The 12,943-nt window shown below is 34.9% G+C and overlaps 1 protein-coding gene across 1 annotated transcript; it reads right to left on the bottom strand.

Annotated features, from left to right (window-relative positions):
* Nucleotides 1-1,090: 1,090 nt before the first annotated feature.
* On the bottom strand, nucleotides 1,091-12,325 carry LOC129904533 (protein DETOXIFICATION 27-like). Its single transcript, XM_055980091.1, has 8 exons — nucleotides 12,041-12,325; nucleotides 11,115-11,656; nucleotides 10,829-10,915; nucleotides 10,586-10,642; nucleotides 3,175-3,413; nucleotides 1,902-2,020; nucleotides 1,324-1,413; nucleotides 1,091-1,208 (listed from the first exon to the last, which is right to left on the bottom strand). The coding sequence occupies exons 1-8, from the start codon at nucleotides 12,299-12,301 to the stop codon at nucleotides 1,146-1,148; spliced, it is 1,458 nt and encodes a 485-aa protein (XP_055836066.1). The 5' UTR covers nucleotides 12,302-12,325; the 3' UTR covers nucleotides 1,091-1,145.
* Between the last annotated feature and the right edge of the window lie 618 nt (nucleotides 12,326-12,943).

Below are 12,943 nucleotides of genomic sequence, written 5' to 3'. Positions count from 1 at the left end.
TGGAGAGGTTAGTGGAAGACTCTAGATTCTTATAGAAGCTTGTAGAGAAGTCTAGAAAGACTTGGAATTCTCTAGAGTGTGTGGAGAGTTCTAGAGTAGGGACTTCTTTGTAAATATGGGAGGACTTGTATAGTAATTTTTATTTACACTTAAGCCCCTTAGGAGTAGTATAAATAGAAGGGGCCATTCATTTGTAAACCATCAAGCAAACAAGTATTCTTCCAAGCAATACAAAAGCCTTCTTCATAAAAGCTCTCTTGTCTTTCTTACTATTTAGCATTCCCTTAGCGATCTAGTCTTAAAGGCTTACTTGAGCTTACAAGATCGTGAAAGATTCGTGAGTAAGTTGTCAAGTGCCGCACGGAAGTCCTAGTAGAAGTCTAAGTCCGTGACACTTTGTTTCTATTTCGTCGAAACAAAATTCACTTGCAGAAAAATAACATGACTATATTGGTGTAATATAACACAAATATAATAAATTATAGTTGAAAAATAAAATGAACAAATGAATAAAAATATATTCAGAGGCTCTGTAATACTCTTGACTTATCCCCTCCAGAATACAAATTAGTTGAAGAGTCAAAAGCTCCACATAAGAACACCTTCCTTTAATATATAATTATTATTTTTTGTATAGTGAATATAGTTGAAGATTTAGAATAATTTCTTAGTCTCAACTCTCTCTTTCGCTACATTAACCTCAATATAAATACAACATAAACTTCTCATTTTTTCGTACATTTTTTTTGTTATTCATATCTTGTACACAAATTCATCACTATTTATAAGTGAGAAATTCTTCCTTGCAATGAATAAGAAGATTATGGATAGTAAATTGGCTAAATGAATGGCCAAAGGTTACATAAGTTACGAGAATAAAGAGGTAGAATAATGGTGAAATGAAGAGTTGGTGGTTACAAAAGGTAATAACAACTAATAACCACATTCTAACATCATTGATGAGAGTAAAAAGACACAAATATAATATCCACCAATTAACATAACATAATACATAATGTGACATGTTATATATTTTTATTAATATTAAAATATCATACTATCAGATTGTTTCTTAAATAATAAATAGCAGAGAAATAAATAAATAAAAAGCTAAATCAACTTGATCAGAAAAAGAAAATCATCATCTACGATTCACTAACTGGAGGTGGCTTTGACCACTTTTCAACATGAATTCTAGCTTTTCTAGCCTGCAAAAAATATTAAGATAGTTACGGTTTCATAAAATGGGGAAAAGAAAATGAGAAATCATGTTTCAGAATTTTGCATTTTTGTGAAAAAAAGATAATAGTATTAATTTAGTACCTCTTTCTCCCAATCACAACGATACGTTATAAAAGCCAGTATTATCGTCTGCAGAGCTGTTCCTCCAAAAATCATTCCTGCCCACATGCCCTGAAATTTCCATTTTTCACTTATAATCACAAATAAACTCTAATTTAAATAGTCACAACCCGTATGTAGAAGAAAATTAACAATAAATAAATAAGTCACACAATTATTTTCTTAACATTTTTTTAAATATATGAATGATAGTGTCCAACCACTAACTATTCTACTCGTGCAAGTCTAATACTTATGGATACTTACAACCAATTCGATTGTAGCTATGAGTCTTAATTTTAATACAATACTATTTAATTCAGTTGTCTATATATTCTCCTTGTTGTATCGAATAATGATAGGAAAAAAAGGGTAAATTTTTTAGTAAATAATTTCTCGTGCTATCATGGTATCATAGCAATTAATGGACTCGTCGTTCAAGTCGTCGATATATAGAATCAAATCACGTATAAGATAATTACAAATACATTTCTATAAAATAAATATTATTTGTAACTATATGATAAAAATAGTACTAAGAAAGAAAGAGACCAACATACCTCAAGACCAGTGTGGAAAACCATACCCATAAGAATTCCAAGAGGGACTCCAACAAGGTAATAACAACCTAGATTAATATAAGCAACTTTTGATTGCCAACCTGATCCAACTGCAACCCCTGTAACAAACATTTTTTTTTACAAACCGTTTAAGTTAAACTCTTATATATTATACTGAAAACAACAACAACAACAATGTTAGATTAAGAAAGATTTTGATGATTGACAAAAAGAGGAACAGATGAAAGAAACAGGCTGCTACGATATATTCCTTTTAGACCGAGTTTGACTGGGATAAGGAGAAAGTCAACCCACACGAAGCAGAAGTACTAAGACGGTGGATGGAGCACTTTTATGACCGGTCCAGTTGCATAAATTTTCCTTTCTTAAGAGGATTCCTACAAGAAAAGAGAAACAGTAAAAGGACATCGACTCCAACTCAAGGAAGGAGAGGTCTTACAAATCTACAAGAAAAAGGAAGCAGTAAAAGGACACCAACTTCAACTCAAAGAAGGAGAAGTCTTGCGTCTATAAATAAAGAAAGGTTTTCATAAAGAACCGGACGCACTTACATAGAGAGAATCAAGCAGAACGAATTCAAGTAAGAGAGAGTTCATATTTGAGAGAGCTCTAATTGAAGATTCAAGTGCAGCCAACGCAAGGAAACAAGATTGAAGAACCTGATCCATAAGCTTATGCTTTATAGTTCTTAAGTCAAGTTTGCTTGTACTGCATTTTCTCGAGTTGTATTTTAAACGCTTTTTAGATCCAGTGAGTTATAAACTGGAGTAGGAATATAGTTTTCGAGTTGGGCAACTTGAAGACTTGGGAACATAGACCTTGGGAGGTTTGTGTTGAAGTTTAGGGATTAGAGTTAGTTTCTAGGATTGCAGGAGTTGTAATCTGAATCCATAACTTGAAGTTGATTCAACAGTCACGTGTGATTGTTGATTCATAGGAATTAGAGTTTATAATTCCTTAGGTTACATAGGTTTGTAATCTTAAACTGTTGAGGCTCAGCATTTAGTGAAGTTGAAGTTAAATCCTACAGAGGTGTAGGTCGTATTTTTTTTTACCCTTTATGAGTCGGGGTTTTCTACGATAAAGTACTGTGTTACTACTTTATTTGCTTTTCATAACTTAGTTCTTATAATCCGCAAAGGAACAGATAGAATATACTTATTCCTTAGACAAATATAGGGGTAAGAATTCCACCAAACAACAACAACAACAACAATAATAATAATATTATTAATAATAATAATGTATTTACCGGATAAAACAGGTTGAACACTGTTTAGAAGAATGGTAAAGGCGAGAAGGTAAGAGATCTTCTTAACAGCTTTTAGGACATCAAAGCTTGAGGAAAAGATTAGAGCAAATTTATCTTGAAATATCATTATTAGCACAGTAAATATTAGCCCTATCATAGTAGATTGTATCACTGATATCGCTGTTGCGAATTTTGCGGCCTTTCCTCTTCCAGCACCTAGCTCATTCGCCACTCGCACTCTGAAAAAATTATTTATCGACTTTAGTATAAAAAAATTAAATTCGAGTACGTGATCGTACATGAAATTATAATTATAACACAAGAAAGTAAGAATGTTGCCAACTTATTGTGTAATTACAAATATTAGTAACATAATGTGCGAATAAAATTATATACACTAAATGCTAGGTCATCACTTGTTGAACGTATAGACTTTTTGAGTTAAGGTCAACTTTTCAACATACTGAAAATATGATTTACATTTATTAGAGACCTCTAAGTTATGTGTATCGATAAAAATAGAGAATGAAATCGGTGACCTAGCCTGCATAATTGAAGTTCAACTAGCACTACATCAAAAGAGATATTAAGTGATAATAAATTTTAAAAATATTATACAGTAATTAAGTTAATGCCATTGCATTCAAAGTCTCTAAAATCTTTAGCAATATTTATATAGAGTAATGATTATAAAGAGATAAAATCTCAAATGATCACTCAACGATGAACTTTTCTCTCAGATAATCACTCATCTATGAATTTTTCTCTGAGGAAGTCAATCAACTATGAGCTTTTCTCTCACAAAGTCATTTTTTAATTCAAAAATCACTCAATTATAAAAGTTTTGCTTACAAAATCACTTAATGTATTTAATTGATTTTTTACTTTAAAATTTATTAATATGATTTTTTTAATTTAAAACCAAAATTTTAAGAAATAAATTAAATTAAATATTTTCATATCTTAAAATTTTGGTTGTCTACGAAATCGTGTCAAGTAGAGTCTTTTATATGAGTATATAGCACACACTTATAACGAGGAGGCTATGAGACATTTAGAAATTGTTTTCCATTTTTCATATTCCAGATCGTACAATCGAGTCGTCCAAAATAAACTCATTCAGACTTCCTGCTACTCTAATTTCGTTGGCTATGCCTTAATTTCAAAGTGATGACATGCTTAAAGCTCATATTTCTAATAGTGCGATCTTTTCATATTTAGTCATCAAAAAGGGTACGAAATTTACACTAGGACGACTTAAGAGGAGTCTGTTAGTGCATCAATGTTTATTGGTTCAAGTGTATGCCCTTATTTTCATGAATCTTTCAGTTAAAATAACGTAGGACGGGTGTACATGTGTTCTCATAATTTGATCTAGATGCCAGCTTAAGGAAATATATCTATCTATCTGAATATTGGGTTAATATTTTCACCCGGGATAAAATATAAATTAGGGTATTGTGACCCATGAGTAGTGAGATGAATCCAGAGCTTGAAATGTGGAGTCATAAATTTAGAAGTCTAAGAGTGGGAGTAGAAATTGATCGGAGAAGATAGCGAGAATATTGAACCCATTTATTGAGTGATGGAGGTGGTACGTCCTTATGGTGTTGGTTATGGTCTAGCAAGATTAGAAATTTTTTATGAAAGTCCATAGAAAAAATGTGGTTAGTTAAGCTATTTTTAAGTTTATTTGAAACAAGAAAGGAACTCTTGAAGAACAGGCGTAGATAGTGAAAGGAAAAATAGGGTGTTAAAAAATTACTAGTGTAAGTTTCAATTTGTGATTTTGGGAAGGAACTCCTTGTTGCTTAGAATTATAAGCACAACTTAAATGTATGTATGAGTAGATAGATGAGATGTGAAAAAGAAGAATGTGCTAAAAAATTAGAGTGTAAGATAAATTATACAATTTTATCATAAGGATTACTGGACTGGTGATCCTCAAATTATTTTTAATAGTTGCAAGCTGGTCTAATAGGAGAGGAGGTGTGTAGTAAATTTTATGGTGTAGTAATGTTGTGAAGTAAATGTGTGTGTAGGCCATAGTTATGTGAAATTGAAAATTTAGATTAATTTCTTTATCAATATTTTGATGAACCAATATAGTATGTAGAGGTTCCATCGGTAGTCCATTATTTGTAGTAGACACTAAGTTTAAATTCTAGATGTTGATTGTGGTGAAAAAAAATATTTAAAAAATGATGATATCAATAGGATGGTAGAACAATCTGTGTGAAAATGGATCTAGTAGCTAGATGTGGTGTGAGGAATAATTTAAGTTGGTATCTCTTGAAAATCTTTAATATATGCGCATGTTTTTAGTCAGGACTAGTGTTGATGTAGTGAAATTGGCTAAGTCATTACATAAATAAGAGTCTTAAGTTTGTAAGAATATATTCTACCTAAGGTATAATTCTGTTAGATAAGATTTTAAATTTATAAGTATTATGTGTACCTAGTAGTATTCTGGATTTGCTTCGTATGAAGGAGGCTAGGTGGTTAATATATGGTGCTCATTAGAGTTGAATTGAGGGAATTATAATTAGAAGATGTGAACTCTTTGTATAGTACTTAATTCCTTTGAATTGGAAGGATACAAAACTAGAAGTTTAATGCAAGTAGACTAAGAATGGGAAAATAAATTGGTTAAGTGTTAAAGAATAGGGATGTTTATCCCATGAGAGTTAAGTTTTAGGATGATGACAAATTTGGTATAGGTGAGGATTGTGTCTCTGAAAGGGATGGCCTAGAAAGAAGTCGTTACTTTCCAAATATAGTATTCATGTGTATAGAATTACCCGTCGGATCAAGTATTGTGCTTATAAATCTATTTATATAATAAGTCCCGCAAAATAGGATGCTGACCTTGGAACTAAGAGGGAGATGATACGTATTGGACATGGCACGCCTTAAGTTCCATAGAGGGGTCTATTAGGGTTGTACAAGACAAACCGATAAACCGCACCAAACCGACAAACCGAACCAAACCGGAAAAAAAACCCGACTAGTGGTTTGGTTTGACTTGGTTTGGTGTTTGAAAAAAAAACCCGACCATTATAGGGTTGGTTTGGTTTTAACTAAAAAAAGTCAAACCGACCCCAAACCGACCCGATTATAGATATACTACTTTTAAATTATGTTATACATAAAAATATTTATTAAAATATAATTTATAAATATTTTTTAAAATTTTTTCATAATTTTTGTTTTCTTTCTTACATTTAGATTTGGACTTGAGTAGCCCATCTAAATAATATACAAAAAAAACTTATCTTATAAAGTTATATTATAAAGTTAAAACTTCAAACAGTGTTGTGCCTCCATCTTATATGTTGATATTTTGTACTAAAACTCTTTTTAAGAAGCACTGCTCTGTGCTTTTTATTTCATACTATGAGAAACCCCAAAAAATTCGGAAAAAACCAAAAAACCCGAGAAACCCGAAAAACCCGAAAAAACCCGAAAAACCCGAGAAAAATTGATATCGAAAAACCCGATTTTTATTGGTTTGGTTTGGTTTATAGATTTAATAACCCGACACAAATGGTTTGGTTTGATTTGTAAAAAATCCGAACCAACCCGGTTCATGTACACCCCTAGGGTCTATGATGAGTTCCATAGGGATCTCTTCTTATTTTAACGTATCCTTTGTGCCAATGTTTAAGAAGAGACTCTACCATGTTTTATTCATCATAGCTCATACTTCAACGACTTTTTTAAAGAAAAATTCATAATTGAGTGACCATTTTAGATATTTTTTTTATTATAAATATTTATATTATATTATTATCATTAAATATAATATAATAACATGTAATTAAATTATATCTGCCAAATAAATATCGCAAAATCCTTTGATGTAGTATAGAGTAGTTGATCTAAACTGCGTTTGTGACTATTATATTAACAATATATTACTACTATCTCTACTTCAGTACGTAGTAGTAATAATTTGTGCATTAGTGTGAAACGAACGAGTAGGTAATTTTAATTTATCCTGTGGTATTTAATGAAGACATGAAAGAAACCTACAGAATTGTACAGCTAATAATACTCTTGTCTGTTTGTATCTTTCAGGCTCAATAGATCATCATATTTATACTATACTAATTCATCTCCTCTTTTTGGTTCAGATAAAAATATTAAAATACGAGGACATGAATCACTGAGTTTATCAGTTCAAATTAATAAAAATGTGAATATATTATTAAGGTTCAAAAGAAAACCAAATGACTGAGAGAGTCTGAGACTTACAAGTAATAGTCTAATCGTCACTATCCCCTTGTATATTTTACCACAAACCAAATGGTACAAAGAGAGACCAACACGTAATAACTTCCTTCACTAGAGACTAGGACTACAAGTTGTGATGATAGGTTTCTAACCTTCAATAAAAAATTATACTCGTGGATGACCGACCGAGGATTAGGTGGGGTCGTTTGACTCCGTCTAGTGCCCTAGAGATGGGGGAGAAGCTGATGGCTATGGGGGCGTGGGATAGTAGGGGGGAGGCGAGCAGTATGTGGGATAGGACGGCCAGCTGCATTAGGGAAACAGCTAGAGAGGTGCTGGGGGTCTCACGAGGCCGCCATGGCGGGCACCGAGGGGATTGGTGGTGGAATGGAGAAGTCCAGGAAAAGGTAGAAGCAAAGAAGCAGGCATATGCAAAGTTGGTATATAGCAAGGATGATGAAGAGAAGCGAACGAACAGGAAAAAGTATAAGTTAGCGAACAAGGAGGCGAAGATGGCAGTTTCGACGGCCAAAACGGCAGCCTTTGAACGCCTTTATGCAGAACTAGAGGAAAAAGGCGGGGATAAGAAGCTATTTAAGCTTGCCAAGGCGAGAGTGAGGAATTCACGCGACTTGGATCAAGTGAAGTACATCAAGGACGAGAATGGTCAAGTACTGGTATAGGAATCCCGCATTAGACAGAGATGGCAGTCATACTTTCACGAACTCTTGAACGAAGGAGGGGACAGAGACTTTGTGTTGGGAGACTTGGAGCACTTGGATAGGCATCACGACTTTGGGTATTGTAGGAGAATAAAGGTTGAGGAGGTTAAGGGAGCTGTTCGTAGGATAAGCAGGGGAAAAGCGACCGGACCTGACGAGATCCCTGGGAATTTTGGAAGAATGCAGGTAGGGTAGGATTGGAGTGGCTGACTGCGCTGTTTAATGTCATTTTCAGGACATCGAAGATGCCGGAAGAATGGAGGTGGAGTACAATCATTCCCGTGTACAAGAACAAGGGAGACATTCAAAGCTGCAACAACTATAGAGGTATCAAGCTGCTAAGTCACACTATGAAAGTGTGGGAAAGGGTGATAGAAATGAGAGTGAGGAGTAGTGTATCTATTTCAGAGAACCAGTTTGGATTTATGCCGGGGCGCTCGACTACAGAAGCCATTCATATCTTAAGGAGATTGGTAGAGCAGTATAGGGAGCGGAAAAGGGACTTACACATGATATTTATTGACCTAGAAAAGGCCTATGACAAAGTTCCAAGGGAGGTCCTATGGAGATGCTTGGAGGCGAAATGTTTACCTGTGGCATACATTAGAGCGATTAAAGACATGTATGATGGAGCTAAGACCAGGGTAAGGACGGTAGGGGGGACTCGAAGCACTTTCCTGTTACGATGGGGTTGCACCAGGGATCGACTCTTAGCCCGTTTCTATTCGCCCTGGTGATGGATCAATTGACTAGACAAATACAAGGTGAGGTGCCTTGGTGTATGTTGTTCGCGGATGACATAGTCCTGATTGACGAGACTCACAACGGAGTTAACGACAAGCTGGAGGGCTGGAGACAGACGTTGGAGTCTAAAGGATTTAAATTGAGTAGGACCAAGACAGAATACTTGGAGTGCAGTTTCAGTGGCCTGCCGCGTGAGGCTGACGGGGAAGTGAGGCTTGGTACCCAGGCCATTCAAAAGAAAAGAAGCTTCAAATACCTTGGGTCTATTATACAGGAAGATGGGGATATCGACGACGATGTTTCACACCGCATCAGTGCAGGGTGGATGAAATGGAGGCTTGCCTCCGGAGTGCTGTGTGACAAGAAAGTGCCACCAAAACTCAAAGGCAAGTTCTACAAAGTGGTGGTTAGACCGACCCTATTGTACGGGGTGGAGTGTTGGCCAATCAAGAAACTTCATGTCCAGAAGATGAGAGTCGCGGAAATGCGAATGCTGCTGTGGATGTGTAGGCACACTAGGATGGATAGAATTAGGAATGAAGATATCCGAGACAAGGTGGGAGTGGCATCGGTGGAGGACAAGATGCGGGAAGCGAGACTGAGATGGTTTGGGCATGTGAAGAGGAGAGACACAGATGCTCCAGTGCGGAGGTGCGAGAGGTTGGCTATGGACAGTTTCAGGAGGGGCAAAGGGAGGCCGAAGAAATATTGGGAAGAGGTCATTAGACATGATATGGCACAGTTGCAGCTCTCCGAGGACATGACCTTAGATAGGAGGCTATGGAGGACTCGGACTAAGATAGTGGGCTAGGTGGCCGATCGGTTCTCCATAGTTGTCGTAGTCGCGCTCATCTGTCTTAACATATGATTTTGCATGGGATTACTGCTTATATTAGTTGGCCCAGTCTACTTTGGGTATCCTATTTTATCTATAGTAGTTAATGCTCCTCTATCCCCGATCTTTCCTACCCTGACTTTATCGCTTTATCGCTCTCATTATTCATATCTTTATATTGTCTGTTATATGCCTGGCTTTACTGACCTATGTCTTGTTTTTCCTTGTTTCTCCTCCCTTGTTTCTTCTCTCTTAAGCCGAGGGTCTTTCGGAAACAGCCGCCCTACCTTTTAAGGTGGGGGTTAGGTCTGCGTACACTCTACCCTCCCCAGACCCCACATGGTGGGATCACACTGGGTTCGTTGTTGTTGTTGTTGTTGTTAGTTTGACTTGCTACGAAATTTAAAAAAAAAATCTTTAAAAAATTTTAGTCTAAAATAAGTCATAGATGTTTGTTTGACTATAAATTATTTCGATAAAAACGAATATTTTAAAATTAAATTATTACTAAATATAAAAATATATCATATTTTTTTCATTTCAGAGCTCAAACATGAAATTATTTATTAAAGTTAGATTAATTTTATCAATCTTGTCACATCTGTCGGTGATAACTGATAACTACTAACTACTAGTTATAACTAAAAGTCTAAAAGAATATTTGTAATGGAATGTAAACGATATTTCCTTTCTTTTTTTCTGTATTCTAAATTCTTTTAAAATTGAACTTTTTTTTGTACATATTTGATTTCGTTTTTATACTCATTTCAATCCAATTTTTAGACTTATTAATTGTATTAGACTCAAGAATGTCGAATATCTTATTACGAATCTGCCCAGAGATAATAGAAAAGAAAAATGGGTAGAAAAATACCCGGTGGCAGCGAAGAAAGCAAGTGGTATCATCATCTCCCAACTATTAATATTCATGCTGCAATAAATTCAGCCATAAATATAAAAAGAAATTAAAAATAAATAAAGGAAAACATAAAAACAAAAGAAGTCCACTCAAAGAAGAAATTTTGCACGTGAAACTCGAATTAGATTGATAAGTTTACCAACTTTTGTAGAAGAAATAATAATAATAATATCACAAAAGAGACGACGAATGACATACCAGACGGCCAACGCATCAAGAGCCAATGTCGCATTCTCCAAATACCCTGTCATCAACATCAATATCCTATAGTACCAGTTCTCCAAGCTACAAAAAATTTCCAAACAAAATAGATATAATTAGTAATTAATAACAATAATAACAATAAACCGATGATAAGATTAACCAGATAGAATTTGGTTCCTATTAATGTCTTTAATTTCTCAAGTTCTTATTTGAATTACGAATACGTGTCATTGTTTAAAATTTTGTTAGTTATGAATTATTTAGCTAAAATTATGTTTACCAAATCATAACACCAGCAGCAGCGGAGAGTCGGAAAAATTCCCAAAGTCCCGAAAATGCTTGTGTCGAGAACCCACTCCACGTTTCTGGACACCCACCGCATGCGGCATATGTAAACAACCCAATAAACTGCAACCACCACGATATGTCCAGTGCTACGGCGGCTCCCACTATCCCCCAATTCAGTTTGTACACAAACAACCAACTAATAACCGTGTGAATCACCAGCACCGCCAGTGAAACCCAGGCGATAACTTCCGTCTTCAGCTGGCTCTGCAGGAACCTCTGTATCGGAAACTGAAATGCAAAGCTGAAGTGCAGCGGAATAAACCACAACGCCACTACTCCTGACAGCTCTGCGACGTCGTCTGGTTGATCCAGGGCTTTTAAAATTGGGGTAGCGAATGTGTACATCGGAAGCAGAAGGAAACAACATAGGATCAGAACGATCCATGATCTCTGCATGTAAATTCCTAACATAGGGTGCTGTTTTGCTCCATAAGCTTGTCCGCATAAGGTTTCTAATGCACTCGCCATCCCTAACTACATTTACAAGACAAAACTTAGGCAACGGAAGTCAGTAATTTTGACGAAGAAGATTCAATTGAACCAATGTAACTCTTTTCCCTTTATGTATAGTAATAAACAAATATTGGATATTGAGAGTGATAACCTTCAGGTTGTTAATAAACTGAACTAATCCGTTGCTGCTAATAACTAATTTTTATCAGCGACAGACAAAAATGTCATACACAAAATTTGAACTTGAAACAACTTTTGAATTGGTTTTTCTTGTGTTTCTTAATGAGGATTTAACGTATCCTAAATGCTTGGTGGAGTATAAAAAAATTCAATTTTTTTGAATGTGCAAAATAAGGAAAAATAATAATGTAAAAGATGAGGGAGAGAATTGAAGCGGATACATACAAGGAGACCAAAGTTGAGGCCAACAATGACGGTACTAGAAATGGAAATAGCAGCAAGTTCAACTTCACCAAGGTGACCGGCAAAACCTTGAGTGATAATGTTCATAGTGTAAGTGGCTATACGGCTGAAGATGGCTGAACCAAGGATGTGCCATAGTTTTTTGGTTTCAATCCATACTCTTGTTTTCAGATCCTCTATTCTTTCAATTTCACTCTCCACCAACAACAATGGTTGCCGGTTTTCGTCGATAACGCTGCCCATTTGTAACACTGATACTAAAATTAAGCACGATATAAGAGGTGCGTACCAAAACGAGAGTTGTATGGGGAGGAAATTTATAATAGAAGAGAATGAAGGGAAATACGATGACGGCGCATAGGATGAGAAAGGTAGGGTCCACATATTTTTTTTTTTAATTAAAAAGTGAGTAATTCCTTACCTACCAAATCATATTTGTGACTCTACCACCATAAATATTTTCCTGTAATAGGACTAATTTTTTTGTTTTAAAAATAATTTATCCAATCCATCTCCACGGAATTTAAAGTTAGCTACTTGCTTACGTCAGTGGTCAATTTAAATTGTACGGGCTGTTTGCTTGCAATTTGGATTACTTCAATGGCAATTTGATCACCATATTTTCTTTCAATAAAAATATACTCTTGGTAGGAAAGAAAAATGCTTTCCCAAAAAATAAAATTAAAATGGATGTGTTTGAAAAGAAGGAAAATAATTTATTTATTTTTAGAAATAAGTGATTTTTTTATAGAATAGTTATTTTTTGTAAGTAAGCAAAAAATATTATATCAAAAGAATTTGATATAATCTAGATAAATATTACGGAATAAGGTCAAATATATGCTTGTACTATCTGAAATAGTTTATATATACCCTTCGTTATAC

This window comes from Solanum dulcamara, chromosome 9 (genome assembly GCF_947179165.1).
Source record: "Solanum dulcamara chromosome 9, daSolDulc1.2, whole genome shotgun sequence".
NCBI classification, from domain to species: Eukaryota; Viridiplantae; Streptophyta; class Magnoliopsida; order Solanales; family Solanaceae; genus Solanum; species Solanum dulcamara.
Note: the sequence above shows the minus strand (reverse complement) of the source record. Positions and strands in the feature narration are given on the sequence as shown.

Excerpts from the sequence above, each read along its gene's own strand:
- LOC129904533 (XM_055980091.1), bottom strand. The coding sequence starts at position 12,301 with ATGGGCAGCGTTATCGACGAAAACCGGCAACCATTGTTGTTGGTGGAG. Across the intron at positions 10,916-11,114 it reads GCTGCTGGTGTTATGATTTG|CTTGGAGAACTGGTACTATA; the intron begins GTAAACATAATT and ends AATTTTTTGTAG. Across the intron at positions 3,414-10,585 it reads GCTTTCTTCGCTGCCACCGG|AGTGCGAGTGGCGAATGAGC; the intron begins GTATTTTTCTAC and ends TAATTTTTTCAG.